This window comes from Protopterus annectens, chromosome 9.part0 (assembly GCF_019279795.1).
Source record: "Protopterus annectens isolate FY-2018-M chromosome 9.part0, PAN1.0, whole genome shotgun sequence".
In the NCBI taxonomy this organism is placed as follows: Eukaryota; Metazoa; Chordata; order Ceratodontiformes; family Protopteridae; genus Protopterus; species Protopterus annectens.
The window spans coordinates 1,008,635,585-1,008,653,644 of record NC_056743.1 but is presented as its reverse complement, the minus strand read 5'-3'; the positions used below and the strand labels follow the sequence as shown (position 1 = coordinate 1,008,653,644).

General features: G+C 41.7%; 1 protein-coding gene across 2 annotated transcripts in view; it reads left to right on the top strand.

Annotated features, from left to right (window-relative positions):
- Positions 1-18,060, top strand: part of CCDC65 (coiled-coil domain containing 65) — a 528,526-nt gene that overhangs the window by 270,024 nt on the left and 240,442 nt on the right. For both annotated transcript variants that reach the window (XM_044083793.1, XM_044083791.1), the window contains exon 4: positions 16,398-16,567. In XM_044083793.1, coding sequence (XP_043939728.1) covers positions 16,398-16,567 — 170 coding nt within the window. The remainder of the gene's footprint in view (positions 1-16,397; positions 16,568-18,060) is intronic.

Genomic DNA, 18,060 nt, shown 5'->3' with positions numbered 1-18,060 from the left:
CCACATGTTTCCTTTCCTACAGATCCGAGAAGAGCCCCACTCAGTTTGAATGGGAACACATGATGTCAGCTGGGTCTATATTAAATCATCGAATGTTTAAAAAAGCAAATGGTAATTGATTGACCCTATGTAAGCGAAAGCTTACAATGTCGAAGTGTCAGAACAGCGATTTTCACTATTCCAACCAAAAAAAAATCAACACCCCCCCCCCCACTTAAATATTCTAACTCCGAGACAGCACTACATTGCCGCAAATGGCAAAGTACCGAAGCGGCCAAGCAAATTCTTTCCCAGGGAAAGAATTTGCTTAACAGCCGCTTCAATATTTTGCGTTTTCAGCCTTTTAAGTTCGACCAAGACGCATTTGAAAGAATGCATCTTATATCTTCTAATATAGACCCTGTCAGCCTTTGCAAAGGCTCAGTTATAGTATGGTGTCACTTCGGCCCCTTTCTGTGGCCAGGGTGGCACAAGAAGAGACTGTCACCATTTTTGCTTCATTCTCTCCTCCTCCAGACCCTGTTTCAGCACCAGCAGTGTTGGAACTGGTGCTACAGTCTGTGCTGGCTCCATTAACAATGAAGGATTCCCATTCTTCGATGCTTATGAGCTCAGCATCATTGGATTCCATGGCTCTGACTGCATTAGTGCCAGGAGCCACTAGGACTGATGGGCTCAGTGATAATATCTCCAGTTCGACTCCTTTTTCTGTCCTTGGTGGGACTGTTATCAGTGTTGATGCCAGTGTTTGGTTCTTTGGTGCCAAAATCCTCCACAGTGACTTTGGGTCTGGAGACTTTGATGGCCAGTGTTATTGTTGTTGTTCTGGTGACACCAGCACCGGTATGGTCAGTTCCAGCAGTTTCAGGCTACACTGTATCATTTGTAACATTACCCAAGCACTTGCCCTCACAACCTTCTTCATTTCCACCCAGTCAGTGGTGGGTGTCCCAAAAAGAGATGCAAAACCTTGTTTGAAAAAGAGCACCCAAGAGGTCTCAACGTACCAGAAAAGGGTTTGGATTTTACTTGCAATTTTTCTTGGTGATCAAAAAGATGCAGGCCCTCAGAGCAATTCTGAACCTAAGCCATTTGAATCAGTATGTGAAGAAGGATTCATTCCAGATGATCACAGTGCAGTCAATCTTCCCTTGTCTATAGACAGGAGACTGAATGCACTGTTTTTATCTCCAGGATGCATACCTGCATATAAAATAGCAAAAGCAATCCAGGGGATTTATGCACTTCCAGTTGGGAGCCAGTCATTATCAATTCTGGCATCCCATTTGGACTTACCATAGCCCTACTGGTGTTTACCAAATGTATGGCTGCAGTCACAGCACACATGCATCTACTGGGGGTAAGAATCTTCCCTCACCTGGATGACTGCCTCATAGTGACATCTTGTATGGAGAAACACCTGACGGCAAGACATTGCTTCTTCCAGTTATTTTTATCCTTGGAGATCATATTCAATGTATCAAAATTTCAGCTGAGTCCATCACAGTCCTTCATTTTCATAGGCTGCTAGTTGGATTCGGTCAATCAGAAAGCAAAACTGCCACAGGACAATCTCTTCCATAGTAAAGCAGGCCATAAGCCTTTCAAAGGATGCAAATACTACTGAGGCCATGGTATTCATGGTGATGGGGCTGATGGCTGCCTGGATTCAAACAGTACCAAATACTCAACTTAAGAGCACTGCAGTGGACTCTCAGGACTCGGTGAACCAAGTAACACAGCCCATAACACACATGCTGAAACTTTCCAACAGTGTCATCAGGGATCTACTTTGGTGGACAGATCTGTACAATTTGTCTGTTAGCATCCCATTTGTTTCATTGCCCCCCCCCCCCACACACACACTGTCAAGGTAACTATGGATGCATCCAATGTAGGAGTTGAGGGGCATTATCTGAATAAGATGGTCCAAGGTACGTGGACAAAACAAGAGGCAAAATTGCATGTCAGTGTTCCGGAACTGGGAGTGGTCCTCCTAGCATTGCAAGTACTCCAGGACCAACTTCCCTAAAGTGCAGTAACCATCCCCTTTGACAGTATGGCAGAGATATATTATATAAACAGACAAGGTGGGACACAATGGGAACCACAAAAAAGATGCACAAATGGGATCGTGAAAAAAAAAAACACACACAGAGGAAAAAATCCACACTGAACATTTATACTAAGGACAAAAAACTTTAATAGAATGAGCAAATATTAAATAAAACAAGCTTTCTTATAACAACACGTATACTAGGGACTTCTATTGTGATTGCAGACAGGTTAAGTGGACAGTCACTGCTCTCGCATGTAAGGTCTTTCAATGCAGTGGCTCAGAATGTATTTTTCTGTTTGGGAAGACCCTTTTACAATCTTTTTGCTTCACAATTAAACACCAAATGCAAGCTTCTTTTCCATCGTTCTCCAAAAGGGACAGCCCCCAAGAGACACATTTTCACACTCTTGAACTCTAAGTCTCCTGTATGCATTTCCTCCTTTTCCAAGACAAAATGTGCAGAGCAAAGGTAATTCTCATAGCCTCGTTGTAGCCACATCAGATATGGTTCCCCCTGCTTTAGCTTCATCTCAACAAAAGACATTCCCTGGGATTTATTAATGCCTACACTAAGTGTCACACTGTTCTGAGTGAACAGACAGCACACATATATCTCTCAGCTTTTTCCTCCTAATTTTAATTTTGTACGGATTTTGTCACAGCTTTAAATACTGAGAGGCATTCATAAAGGTTACCTCCACAAAGTTTAGACTACTTGTACACTTAGTGTACTTTCTGAGAGACTAGAAAATGCAAACCATGTGGTAGGGATGTTCTTAAATACAGATTTTGTACACTTAGTGTACAGTTAGTGTAGGTGTTATTGACTATGGTCCATTGTCTTTTCTCTCAGCATCACCAGCTGCTGATTCACCTGTTTAGGCAGCCTCATTAAGATATTAGACCTTTACACTTGACAACATGGTTTATTCACTTCCATTGATGGCCTGCATCCATTCCTTCCCTCTAGAGGTATTCAGTTTTGTAACTGCTTCTCAAAAATCTTCAACCAGGGAAATTTACAAAGATAAATGAAAGAAATTTTCCCTCAGATCAGCCTTACCTTCTTAACAGATATTTTCAACAAGGAAGCTAGTTAGCTATTCTTCCATCAAAGTTCACTTGGTAACGTTATCATCCTTTCACCTGGGATTTTCCTCCTCTTCTTTAACATCATATAAAGTATGCAAATAATTGAAAAAAAAATTTTTTTTTTACTCATGTCAAACCTCTTATACTCTGTTCCCCATGGGATCTAAATGTTGCACTTGACAAGCTAATTAAACCTCATTTTGAATGAGCTCATTCTGCAGATACTAATTTCTAACTTGGAAGACTGTCTTCCTGGCAGCCAGTACCTCTGCAAAGAGGGTTTCAGGACTTCAGCCTCTGTCACTGAAATTCTTTTACTTGGCTTTCCATCAAGACACAGTCACACTTAGAACCACCCATTATGTATGCCCAAGGTCATCAATTTGAACCAGTTAATTCACTTACTAGTATTCTTTCCAAATTATTCTAACAAAGGTGAATATCAATAACATTGTCCGGATGTAGACATATAACTCAAATTTTAGCTTCATCATACAAAAGACTTCAGGAAAGATGAGCAACTGTTTGTTTCCTTTTCTAACTCTAAGAAAGGTAAAATAAATCACGTAAGTTACTCTTTCCAAATGTACATCAGATTGTATCAGTTACTGTTATTCCTCCTGTGGATGACCCTGACTGTTGGAGATTATTGCCACTGCTGTATGGTCATCCTTACATACATTTGCTAAGCATAACAGTTTAAAAAGTTTCAAAGCCCCCATGCTAAAAGATAACACTGCCCAAGCTGCAAAATCCTTTACTAATGCACTCTACGGGCACCTGCAAGAATGCATGGATCGTGCTATCCCAAACAAAACCAAGACTCACTCCTCCAAGAAAAGGAAACCAGTCTGGTGGACCCCTGCCATAAACCAGCTATACAATAGAATGAGGAAACTAGTACAGAAAAGAGTAAAATCCCAAGAAGGGAAGACATCCCTGATCAGTATCAGCAAGAAACTACATTCCCTCATAAAAGCATCCAAGGCTAGCTTCGAAAGAAAAATTGCCATGGACTCCAAAGATAACCACAAGGCATTCTTTAGCTATGTCAAGAATCTAAGTGGCAATTCTTAGATCTGCTCGGAGTTAGTGCAGAATGGCACAAAATACACTGGACCGACTGATATAGCCAACATCCTGGCAGACAGGTTCAGTGCAAACTTCACCCCCCCCCACCACGTCTAAAAGGGCCCATAACTATACCAGAAGAATGTAGTGCCCCTGAAATCACAGACACTCAGGTTAAAACAGCCCTCTCCAAAGCCAAAAACACAGCATCAATGGGACTGGACGGTGTCCCAGTCTGCGTCCTACATGAGCTCAAAGATGAACTAACCCCTCACCTAAACACACTGTTTAAACTCAGCCTCTCCACAGGCTACGTGCCCACAGAGTAGCACACAGCAATGGTTATTCCACTCCACAAAGGTGGAGCCACAACGGACCCTGGGAACTATCGCCCTATAAGCCTGACTAGCTTAGTCTGCAAAGCTATGGAGCACATCATCATGGATCTCATTAACAGAGACATTGGAAACCTCCAAACACTGGACCCTACTCAATTTGGCTTTGTTAAGGGCAGATCATACCTCCTAAACCTGGTGGACTTCTTTGAGACAGTTACCAAGGCTATGGACGAGGGAAAGGTGGTCCACACAGCTTACCTAGACCTCGCAAACGCCTTCAACACTATTCCCCACTCAGGTATTATAGACAAGCTCACCAGCCCGAACATAAACCCCTACATTATGAGATGGGTTGCCAACTGGCTCATGGACAGTACCCACATGGTAAGAGTTGCAGGAGCTAGGTCTGACTCTAAACCAGTTACAAGGGCGTTCCCCAGGACTCAGTTCTAGGACCCCTCCTGTTTGGCATATACTTCTCAGAGGTACAGGCAAGCACAGGAGGACTATGGCTGACCAAGTTCGCAGACGACTACAAACTACGGGCTATAACTGACTCTCCGGCTGACACAGACATCCTCCAAAAGAGTCTCACTGAGACAGATACCTGGTGTCAAAACCATGGCCTCAAGCTAAATGCCACAAAGTGCATAGTCATCCCCTTTGGAAAAAATAAAGTGCCTACAAAATACCACATAGGTGGTAGCCCCCTAAATACGGAAGACGTAATAAGGGATCTGGGGACCCAAGTAGATAGTAACCTCTCCTTTGATAATCACATTGCCAAAGTGGTTAGAAAATCCTTCTATGTGGCCCTCCTAATCACAAAAGGGTTTGCATCCAGATCGAAAGAGGTCATTGGGCCACTCTATGCATCACTCATCAGACCCATCATAGAGTACAATGCCCCATTTGGGATGTACCTTACAAGACACCTGCAACAACTGGAAAGACCACAGAAGTACCTCACTAAGAGGATCACTGGCCTCAAGCAGATGCCCTATGCAGCTCGACTGAAGAAACTCCAGCTGTACTTGGTTGCATACTGCCTACTCAGAGGTGATATCTGCCTGACATACAAGGCCATGTCCAACCCAGAAATGATGGACATGCTCCACCTAAAGAAAACCATATCCCCTCGAGCCACACACTCCAGGGATCTAAGCCTCACCACAACAATAAATAGGACGTCCTGGAGGGATAAATTCCTGTCCCAGAGACTTCCCATGCTCTGGAACAAGATTCCAATTTACATTAGGCAGAGCTCTTCGCTAACCCTCTTCAAGAGAAACCTTGACGAGTGGATGGGAAACAGAAAGTTTACCCCAGGGATCACTTCAATGGCTCTGCTGGACAGAGGCACAGGGAACTAATCTAAGGGGCGGCGAAAGCCAACACATTCCGGCTAGGCTTATAAATGCCTTCGGGCAGATAGCCTAGTACCTACCTATGAACCTAAACACTTTCTAGAGCTGGAGTGTCCTTTGGAGCCACCATTCTAAAGGGCATATTGTTTTAGCTTGTTGAGGTTTCTGTCCACTAGTTTCCAGTGTCCAGACAGAGCCAGAATAAATACGCAAGTTATGTACTTACTAGACTGTTAGATTTATCTGGTCATTTGAACAACCCAGCCACATTTCTTCCTCCAAATTCACCTTTCCAAAGAATTCTGTAGGAAATCTGAAGGCTTGTTATTTTCTTTATGGTTCCTAATGGAATAATGCAATATCTATGTTATGCTTATCCTTGCTGTTAGGAGGTTGTAAGCTAGTTACTCACTTAACTCAGACTGGAGTACTTTTGAGAGGATCAGGGATTTATGAGACAGGGAGGAGCTTGAGTTTGCAGAATTCTTGTTAAGGAAAAAAAAAGGGTGCCGCTGTGACCAGTCCAGTAGTTTCCAGTGTCTAGACAGAGAACAGCTAAATCTAATGCTCAGGTCAATATCCTGTTAAAGAAGTAAACCTTCATCAGCAGATAAATAAGATACACTGGTATGATGAGTCCTATGCCAATGTATCCCTTAACTCTGAAAAAACTTGTAACAAGTCAAGCAGAGTAGCACCCTTACCACCTTCAAGATAAACCTATATAATTGTATAGGTGGCCTCAAAGTCTTCCCCGGTCTTCCCTAGTCTATCTTGTGGTGCCTTCCTTGAGGCTGTAGGGAGCCTTTAAGTATGGGTCATTGGCTTTGCTTTTCCAGACAAGCAAGTTCACTGTAGTCATTGTTATTGGCTTAGCTTGTAATGATCTGAACCCTGATTGCATAGTACTTTCCTATGAATCTATAAATACTTTCCTTTTCTCCATTCCCTGCTTTCCAAAGAATACCTGTTGTGCCTAGCACATGCACGTGTAGAGTTAAACATTATTTTCATTTCCTCTGGAAAGTATTTCAGGCATCCACAGTAGAAATTTTAATAACATCATCATCCTCATTTTAATTTATATGACAGCAGGATGCATTTTTTAAGGGAACTAGTTAAAAAACTCTATTAAAAGTTGAGAAAGAGTCTGTTTCAGAGCATAGGCTTGAAGCTCCAGCTATATCAGTACCTATATTAATCTGGATCTGGTTATTGTACATGTATAACTTCTGATCTGATGCTGTCAATCTTCATTCATCCTTGACCTTTGGGCACTTAGTTCCGATCTTAGGAACCAGCTCGGCTGTTATACAGCTCGTGCCAGCCAAAAATTTTCGAGTAAGACTCTACCCACAATACCCCTCTCCATATTACCTCAGTTCCCTTTTGCTGCTCTTGTCACAAGATGCACCAGCTGTTCCTCTCACAGCTAAGTAAAATGTCTTTATTTTTGCAAGTTTTTCTCATATCCTTTCTACTCTTTATAAATATTTTTATTATATTTAGTGTCTACCCACCCTTTTCCTAAGTGAGTGCTTCTTTTACATACATTACGGTATTCTCTCTACCGTAATTGGTTGCCCCCTTCCTTTTCCTTCTCTACCTCATCAGGTAGCTCTCTCTCTTACCATAGTTGGTATTTTCTTCTCTTTACCAATCCTTGGTATTTCTTACTAGCATAGTTGGTAGTTTTTTCATCCTGTCTTTTTTTGCATGAGTGTTTGTGTGGCAGTGTTCCCACCAACTGACCCCTGTCCTTCAGTTCGTCAACATGGCTGAGAAACCAAAAAGCACTACAGGGTTTAAACAATGCCAGGATTGCGGCCAGAAGCTACTCAATTCAGATGGGCACTCTTCTTGTGTTTATTGTTTAGGTGTAGTTCATTTGGCCCAAGAATGTTCTGTCTGCCAGGCCTTTAGTAACAGGTCCTTGGTTGAGCATAAAAATAAATTAATATTGAAAGGTTTACTTAAGTCTTCTTTTGAAGAAGCCTTGTCCAAGACTGCTCCATCTTCATCTAAATCTGACCGGTGCCATCTTCTCCTTCAACACCAGTGGCAAAAAAACATAAGCCTTCTATCCACTCCACATCTATGGAACTGAAGGCTAAGGTTCTGAGACTGTCAGAACAGGCAACCTCTTCTCTGTGCCGGTCTTGTCAGCAGCGACTTCTTTAGTATCCCAGTTGGTGCCGACCTTACCTACTGAACCACAGCTGACATTGCCCACCCCCTTGGTGTTGAAATCAAAAATTATGTACTTACCCAAGACAAGATATTCCCCTTCCATCGATCCCTTCATGAGGCAGCTTTTCAGTCCTTTTTTGGAAAGGCCAGAATTCCCCTCTGAATTATCTGTCCGTTCCTCCAGGAGTTTCACTGAAGTGGATGTCGTGAAGTTGGTGGATCAGCTCCTTGTGGGTCTTTCTGTTTCCTCCCAGTCCCCTCTCCCTTCTGGAGTTGGGGTGTTTTTTCCCAGGACTCCAACAAATCTTCCTCCCGTAATCTCCACTGATGGCTTAGAGATTTCTACTCAGATCCCTCTGGTTCCAGCTGCTCTGGTACTGACAGCTCATCTGCCTTCATGCCAGGATCTGCCCTGACTTCTTCTGTTCCTTTGGAACAGGTGGACTCCCAGGGTAGTACCTCTGCTGTTGGGTCTGATCAGCCCTGGCTTTTTATTCGGGGTTGTCCTTAACTCTGGAAACTTCGGCAGCTGTGGGCTGTTCCTCAGCTTCTGCTTCGGAGGTGGGTCTCTCTCGGAGCGGGGTGTGATTTCAGTTCCGAAATTGTCTTTCATTGTTCCAGGCTCCCATCCTTCTTTGGGGTGGCCTGCCTTCCAGGTTATGGAGAGGGCCTTGGCCTCTGCAGGCTCTCAGCTGGCAGCTTCTGTGTCGGAGTTATATTCCCAGACTCCTTGCCCAGAGCTGCCACCATCCTCCACACCCAGGCAGCAAGCACCCCACTGAGGAGCTAACCCTAAAGAAGATGTGATGCAAGAGGAAGCGCTTAGATTCCCCAGAAGAATCTCACTAAAGACACAGTCTTCGATGATGAAGAGGGTTCTCCCTGGTCATCTCCAGAAGATATCTCCTTCAGAGACATCCTAGAGATCCTCAAACAGAGGGGTAACTGGCAGCCCAAAGACCCAACCTCTGAGGAATCTGTATACTTGCAAGCTTTTGGTGCTCGCCCATCTAGGGTGAACCTCCCGCTGAAGATCTTATTAAATTGATCGTGCAGCGGGCATGAAAGACTCCTGATTCCATAGAACCAATTCCCTGGAGACCAGACTAAATTTTGTCAGCCCCTGTAGACCACCAGTACTGGGCCAAGGGCTTAGCAGTAGATGCTATGGTGGTGGCATTGGCCACCAGAAAGGAACTCGCCAGTGAGAGTCCCACTATTCTTCCCCCAATTCAGAGTCTAGGACGATGGACAGATTTGGATAGCGGGTGTCTGCTTCATTGACCTGTGCCCTAAGGTCTTTGAATTTTGTGGCACATTTCACTAGGCTCTAGAAGGATCTGATCGAGGAGATGTCTGATACCCTCACAGGAGCTGTGTCTGAGGAGGTAAAGGATAAAGTTGCCTCTCATCTAGTCTATTTCTAGCTTCTCCATTAGGCTCATTGCACATACATCCGAAGGAACTACCAGGGCAGCGGGTTCAGGCGTTGCCATAAGGTGTCACGTCTGGATGCGCTTGTGTGAGTTTGCAAAGCCATTTAAGTCTTCCTTTGTCAATGCTTCCTTTGACGGGATCATCTTTGTTCGGCTCCAAAGTCAGAGAAACTCTGGCTAGGTGTGAGAAGGATGGAAGGACCATATCTGCAGTGGACATATGTTTTTCTGCTCCCCAATGATCCTACTGTAGGAATCTGAAAGTGGAAAGATGTGGTTCAAAAATTCCCAAGGGTTTTTCAGGATGCACATGGCAGTCGCTCCCCTCGGGGCAGAGGAGGGAGCTCTAATGGAAGATGCTGACCCCATGGCAGAGGTGGCCCACAAAATCAGGGTTCCAGAGATTCTTTCTCTGGACAACCCATCCAGCACTCCTGAAAGGAGGCCCAATTGCTTACCTCTGGAAGCAGTTGGGGGGAAGACTTTCATTGCACTCGACAGCCTGGTGACAAATAACTTCAGATACCTGGTTGCCAAAGATTATTACCAGAGGTTACCATATACCCTTTAATCTTTTCCCAAGATCACACACAAAACTCCCTGATGTGCAACCCAATCAGAGAGACCAAGCAGCCTTAGAGATTCAAAAGCTTCTAGAAAAAGTCATCCAAGAAGTCCCATCAGATCAGATAGGATCCGGGTTTTACTCAAGGTTCTTTTTGGTGCCAAAAAAAAGACAGGGGTCTTGACACCAATTTTGGATCTCAGCCTTCTGAACATGTTTGTTCAGCAAACAAAATTCTGGATGGTCATGGTTTAGTCTATATTTCCTTTTCTAGAGGAAAATGATTGGATTTGCTCTATAAACCTTCAAGACTTGTATTACCACATAAAAATGGACAAACGCTCCAGAAGGTTTCTGCACCTTTGGCTAGAAGCCAGTCATTTCCAGTTCAGCGAGCTGCCATTTGGTCTTACCACAGTCCCCAAGGTGTTCACCAAGTGCATGGTGGCAGTTACAGCTCACTTGAGACTGCAGAAATTCCAAATGTTTCCATAACTAGATGATTGGCTCATCACTGCTTCCATCAGGCATCTACTGCTGCAAGCCTCAAACTTCAATCTGCACCTGTTCACTCATCTGGGTATTACAGTGAATCAAGAAATATCCCAACTAACTCCCACTCAGGACCTAGAGTAGCTTCCCTTCCTTTTCACAGACTGCAGAAGATAGAATCCCAAGTACAAGCCATTCTCTCCAGAGTCAAAGTTCCTGCTGTTCTAGTACTCCAAACTTTAGGGTCCATGGCAGTGACCATGAATTTGATACCTCTAGCAAGATTTCACATGAGGCTACTTCAATAGCTCTTGGTTTCCCAATGGTCCATCCTAACACATCCAGTGACATACCCATTTCTAATCACCAGTCACTGCAAGAAGGCCTTATCCTGGTGGATAGAATCCAAGGAAATTCTTTTGGGCCATCCCTTCATTCCCCCTGAACCCAAGACCATTGTGACCACGGACGCCTCCCAGATGGGGTGGGGGGTGGGGGGCATTATCTAGGAAGAACAGTCCAAGGCACTTGGTCCCTGATAGAGGCTAATCTTATTGTTGCAAGCCTTTCAATCTGTTCTCCCTCTAGGAACAATTGTAATTCAGTCAGACAACATGTCGGCAGTTTTGTACATCAACAAACAGGGTGGAGCCAAGTCTTATCCCCTGTGTCGGGAAGAATGTGGCAATGGGCCATATCCTCCAATCGCTTTCTAACAGCAATGCACATTCTGGGGAGCTCCAACGTGATAGCGGACAAACTGAGCAGATGCATTCTCCTGCCTCACGAGTGGTCTCTCAATCCCAGAGTGACGAAGGAGATTTTTCGTCGCCGGGGCCAGCCTTGCTGTGACCTGCTTGTATCACCCATGAACAACAAATTCATCAGCTACTTTGCCCTAATTCTTCCTCGGGGGGGATTCCCCGAGAGACACTCTTCTTCTCAATTGGCCCTCAGGTCTTCTGTATGCACCCCCCCTTCCCTCTCATTCCCCTGTTTTTGAAGAAAGCTCACAGGTTGAGAAACAAAGTGCCCTTTTGGCCCTGACAAGTCTGGTTCCTCTTCCAGTTCCAGACCTGCTGTCTTATCCACAGGGACTGGTGCACCACAACCTTCAGAATCTCAAGTTTACAGCTTGGAGCTCCTCCAATTCCATTAGTTGCCAGGCAGAATAACTTACCATCCCCAGTTCAAAAAATTCTACTGGCTTCCCATAGACCATCCACCAGGAAACTCTACCTTAGCAAATGAAAGGGAAGGTATTTTGGACTTATAAGCCTGTAATAATGCCCTCAATCCCTTCTCAACACCAGTTGAGAAAGTTTTGGAATTCTTTACTACCTTTTTTGATCAAGGAGTTTCTGCTTCCACAATCAAGGTACAATTAGCGGCCATTTCTAACTTCCACAATGGCTTCGAGGACCATTCATTAATTTCCCACTGCTTATGTAAAGTGTTCCTTAAAGGGGTCTTATGATTAAAACCTACTCCGTTTAAAGATCCTATAGCTCAATGGGATCTGACTTTGGTCTTACAGTTTTTGGTGCTTCCCCCATTGAACCAGCAGTGACTTGTCACCTAAAATTTCTGGCATGGAAAACTTTTTCTAATAACAGTTACTTCTGCGAGAAGAGTTTCTGAAATTCAAACATTATGTTCAAAATCCCTATATCTGTTTTTTTCATAAGGATAGAATTTCATTAAGATCCAACCCTTCATTTCTTCCTAATGTGGTCTCAGAATCCAGTATTAAACTATTGATTTGCATATTTTCTTCCCCAATTTTTCCAACAAAGGTGAATATTGCTTACATTTGCTGGATGTTCACAGACAATTATGATTTTACCTCAGCAGGACTAAAGAATCTAGAAAATCGGACCAGTTATTTGTATCCTTTTCTGGTCCATCTCGGACCAGTTATTTGTATCCTTTTCTGGTCCATCTCTGGGAAAATCTGTCTCAAAAGTTACTTTGTCTAAATGTGTTCCCTTCATTTACAATCACAACAATCTCAAGTTACCTGCTCCTGTGAGAGTGCATTCCACAACATCAGTAGCCACATTGGCTGTTGTCCACTCCAAGGCTTCCATGGATGAAATATGCGCAGCCACAACATGGGCTACTCCCCATACCTTTATCACTCATTACAAATTGGATATGGTCTCCAGGGGAAGAGTATCCTTTGGCTCTGTGGTTCTCAGGAGTATCCTTCCATAAGGCCACCCAGGACCTAAAGTAGCTGGGGACTCTGTTCCAAAGGTCAAGGAGGAATGAAGATTGACAACATCAGATAAAGAAGTTATGTACTCACCATAATGTTCCATCTATGTTGTCAATCTTCATTCATCCTTGACACCCCACCCTCCTTCCCCCTCCTGTAGACTTCCTGGAGGATCGGACCCTTGTCCTGGAAACTTGTTAGGTTTGATCTTGGACATGGCTTCTTTCTATTGTTACAAATTCCTCTGTCTTACTATATGGCTGCAAACTTGATCTGAAGTAATATGGAGAGGGGTATTGTGGGTAGAGTCTTAGCTCAAGAGTTTTTGGCTGGCGCGAGCTGTATAACGACCAAGCCAGTTCTGAGGATTGGAACATAGTACCCAAAGATCAAGGATGAATGAAGATTGACAACACAGATGGAGCATTATGGTGAGTACATAACTTCTTTTTTTATCACCTGTACCAAATACTTTTTATTAATAGCTTTAAACAGAATCAACATGTTATTAATAGTAACCTTGTATTATAGAAATGTGTTACTAGTTAATTTTCTGTCTAATTTTGTAATAGAAAATGGCTACGAAAACTGTTGGTACTTAATTATTTACCTCCTTGGGGAACTTCTTGTATTTCTATTTCCATAGCTTCATAGGTTCATAGGTAAGTAGTAGTCTAGCTCCCTTGCATGCCCTTTTAAGCCTAGTTAATTTCCCTTTTGATAGTTCAATTAACCTATCCCATTTGATGTTAGATTGCCATTATCCATCTCATGGTCCATAGTTATATATTACCCCTATTGGAAATAACTAGGATCATACCGTTGATAATTTGACGGGACCCATGCATGGAGTAAAGCATTTAGGAGCTGCCTCTGTCAATTAGTAGTTCAGGGGGCATTGTTGCAGTAAATTTTCTAATGCCCATCCTTAGATCCAAGTTACACTTAAATATGAACAGGGATGAGCTTTGTTTTACTTGGATGGGGAGTCTGTTCCAGAGCAGCTGTATCCTCTGCAAGATATGCCTGTCCCCCCAAACCATTCTTTTGATGTTGCAGAAGAGATTATAAATCCCAAGGGTGAAAATTTCTGATGCCATTTGACTTGCTTATGTGCAGTATGTCCATCAGTATTGGGTCAGAGTTTGCCTTGTATGCCAGATACAGGTCACCTGTTAGCAGTCTGTAGGATACCAAGTATAGTGAAAGGGCTTTGAGTTGGTCCATGCAGGACATATTGTTAAGGCTTTGCATCCTTTTAGTAAGGTATCTCTGGGGGCATTCCAGTTGTTGCATGTGTCTGGACAGATACATGCCAAAGGAAGCATTATACTCTATGATTGGTCTAATCAGGGCTGAGTAAATGGGACAATGACATCTCTAGATCTGGGCACAATCCCTTTGTTTATAAACTGCACAATATAGAAGGACTTTCTTATGACAGTGAACTCATGTTGGTCTAATGTTAGGTCACTGTCCACATAAGTTCCAAATTTTGAATAACAGGATCAACTCTTATTCATATAACTCATATTGTCAATTTGGTAGTTTCCCAGGATAGATGACTTCCCAAAGGATGCAGTAATAATCTTTTGGTATTTAGTTTCAGTTCATAATTTTAGCACCATTTATTTGTTTGGGATAAATGTTCCACCCTTATGTAGAGGAGTGACAGTAGCTGATCTCCATTCCCTTGGTATAAAACCTGTATGGAGGCTGAGGTTGAACTTTGTTGCTGAGGAGGAGTGTTGGCTAACTCATGCTTCATGCTAGTTAAAATATATTCAGAGGTATTGTCAGGACCCATCAATGCAATATTTTCTAGCTTTTGATAGTGATTTTAGTACTCGATCTTTGGTTTGAAGTAAATCTTGTGGGACAGACGGAGGGGGTAAACTTTGGACTGAATTTATCAGCCAGTAGGTTCCCTACATCTTCTGTCTCAATGTAGGTAACATCATAAACAATCAGCTCAGCAGATTGCTGTATTGTGCTTCTGAGATTATGAACATAGCTAAAAAGAGTGTTGTTATTGTCTTTGGCTTGGGTAGTTGTTTTACCCTCAAACTTGGCTTTGGTGGATTTTATTAAGCTCTTGAGTTGTTTATTTCAATGACGAGAACACTATCATTCCGGAAATTACTGTTCTTACTTTTGGTCAAAATTCTCTTCCTTGTATTGTAAAGCTTATTGATATTATGGTTCAACCATGGGGATTTATTTCTGGGGTTTACCCTGTGCTTGTTCCTACAGGGTACAGCTGCATCTATACAGCAATTTACATGCTGGTATAGTGTGGTGGTGTATGTTTCTGCTTATTCAGTGGAGGTAACTGGGTTTTGTGGGGAGTTGAAGCTTGCCAATGTATCACTTAAGAGTAAGCAGTTTATCTTAGAGAAATTTTTAAAGGTACCTTGGGAGGAAGGGTTCTCTGGATTCAATTTAATTTTGAAGCAGACGATTTTAGGATCAAACCTAACAAGTGAAAGAAGATATGCAAGGGATGGTGCAAAATGCTCCCATATTAGTAAGGACAAGTTCCAAAATGTTGTTCTCCCTAGTTTGTAGTCTGACTAATTGTTCCAGGGCTTTTGCATTGACAAAGTCTGGGTATCTCTGTTCTTGCTGATCTAGGTAATATAATTATTACAAAGCAGCAGTAACTTAAAATAATACAGCAATAACAGCTTGGAAATTCTTAGACCCTTAAGTCTGAGTTGACTGGCCTGGAACTGCCTTAATGCAAACACAAGTCCTGAGCTAGCCTGACATACACTCACTACATAAAAAAGAAACTGAGGTTTAATACCAACAGTTAGTCCACTTAGATTGCATCTATGTATTGAAGTTACTAATATAGACTTAAAGACCTTCACTAAAGCATTGACAGACTGTTAAAATTAAGTTAAAAATAGATAAAGAAATTAAAAATCTTTACTCCGCTTTGTTGCTTTATGTAAATGTAACTGTATCCACCATTACTTTGTGGTACTTTTGCCACAGGTGTAACATTTTTAATATTGTCAGCTATGAGAGATGTTGATTCATAAACAGGCAGAAGTATTAAATGTATAACTTTGCTATTTGTGATATAAAAAGCGTCAATGTCGGTATCATTTACTTATGTAATTTACATTTCATTGGAAATCCTAAAGGAACATCTTAATGTTATTGCTAATGAAAATTATGTCAGTACTGTAATTGTTTTAGAGAAAAAAATGTATAATGCTATGAACCTAAATGACATTAATTTGGGTTTAGTACTGAAGTCATTTTATAAGGCGTGTTATCGTTACTATCATTATGTCTTCGCTAACATACTGTTTAGTATTTTGCATTTTAAGATTATTTGTTTAAATGTAATTACTGATGGTTACATGATACATTTTAATTATTGATGTTATAAAATGCCTTTAATATTCTAGAAGGCATTTGCTATTGTGGTACGAAAGATTTGAATTTGTAATTCAATAAAGTTAATCAGAAATGCTACTGAGCTACTTTTCTTCTAAACTTGGATTGTTTTCATGAAAGTTGGATGTTAGGGTAATTATTTCTTTCTGCAGTCTTTAGCAAAAGACATAGAGGAAGCTGAGGAGCAATACTGCCACAACCTGCGTGCCCACCTACAGAATGGAGACAAGTTAGTGAGCCTGCAGCATGACAGGCTCCAAGCCCTGTGGGAGGAGTATGAGGCAGGCCTGGAAGCACTTAAGGAAGAATTTGACAGTGAGAGGTAGGTCTGTCAGTCTTATGCTGCATGCTACTTTCCAAATTACAATAATTTCTGTAGACAGTCCAACAGTAATCTACAGGCAGGCTGTGGATGGCAATGTAAATAATTGATCTTAGTTATATAAATTTGAGAGTAGAGTAAGATGAGTAGGTTGGCTTTTCTCAACTCTGCATAAGTTTCTTGTGCAGAAACAAAATTTGTAGCTGTGCCGTTGGCCCATGTGTGGTAATTGTAGAATAGTGGAAATATATAAACATGTGTTTCACACAAAACAGCCCTCATTCTGTTAAAAATAAGGTACATTCAGAGCACTAAATGGCAAATAAATGAAAATTGATATGACGAAAGTCAGACCAAACATCCATTAGGATTTATCCTGCATGCAGGCACTCAGAAGTGGATCAAAAAGTAGGCCAACTTGCTATAGGCCTTGAAAGGGTGTGTGCTGCAATTGGAGCCCCACTCAGATGGTCTTATAGACTACAGACTGGGGTTGGACGCTGGTGCCAGATCATTTCTGTACATGTGAGGCTGACATACAAATGACCATGAATATTTTAATTACCGTTTTGAGGCCGCAGTTGATTACTTGATACTCAGTGCACATTCCAAGAAAGAATGTAAAATTTCATTTGAAAAGAAGGTTCTTCAGTTCTTCATTTGCAAAAAAAAAAAATGTGGCTTTTGTTGAATCATGAAGTGACAAAATGTATATATAGTGTAATTTGCCTGCTAATTCTTAGTTCTGTTCATTATTTGTTTATTTTCGTACGGAATGTAAAATACAGTTGTTTCTAGAAAAAGCAATCTTCCTGCATGTGCTTTTTTCAACAATGTTATACTGCTCTTAAGGTAATGAGCCAGGTGTGTTTTTCTTATTATTTAGCTGAAATGTATGCACTTCGGTCTCTCATTATTTGTAATGCATGTATGACAGCAAAGAAACTGACAACAAAATTAAGATTTAATCAGATGTTTTGTAATTTCTTGTTTTACCAGTCACACATTTGCACAATATACAAGTTTGAATGTTAGAGATATAAGTACACATTTCCAAGATTAGTCAGATAAAGGAAATATTTAGATAAATAGATGCAAATAGTGCCAGTTTTGACAAGTAAGACATTATATAAAACATTTTAAGAACAAAAAGCATAAATAACAACAGTGATTGTAAAATATGTATATAGATGCCTTTGCAAACACCAGGTTTACCAGAATTTGAGGCTGATGTAGATAGTCAGTGCTTGGGTCTGTAATCTCCTCAGCTGGGTGGCTTGTTTTTGGAATTATGTAACTGCTTTAAATTATTGTAGCAAAGGCAAGACTCACGGCATTGTTATCACATGTGGCAGATGAAAGAGTTTACTGTATGTAAGAAAGCATGTTATCCAAAATAGTTATAGACTTTGGTGCAAAATATATCAAAGGAAAACATACTCCAACACTTATCAATTTGGAAAGACAGAACAGTTGCCAGATGAAAGTATAAT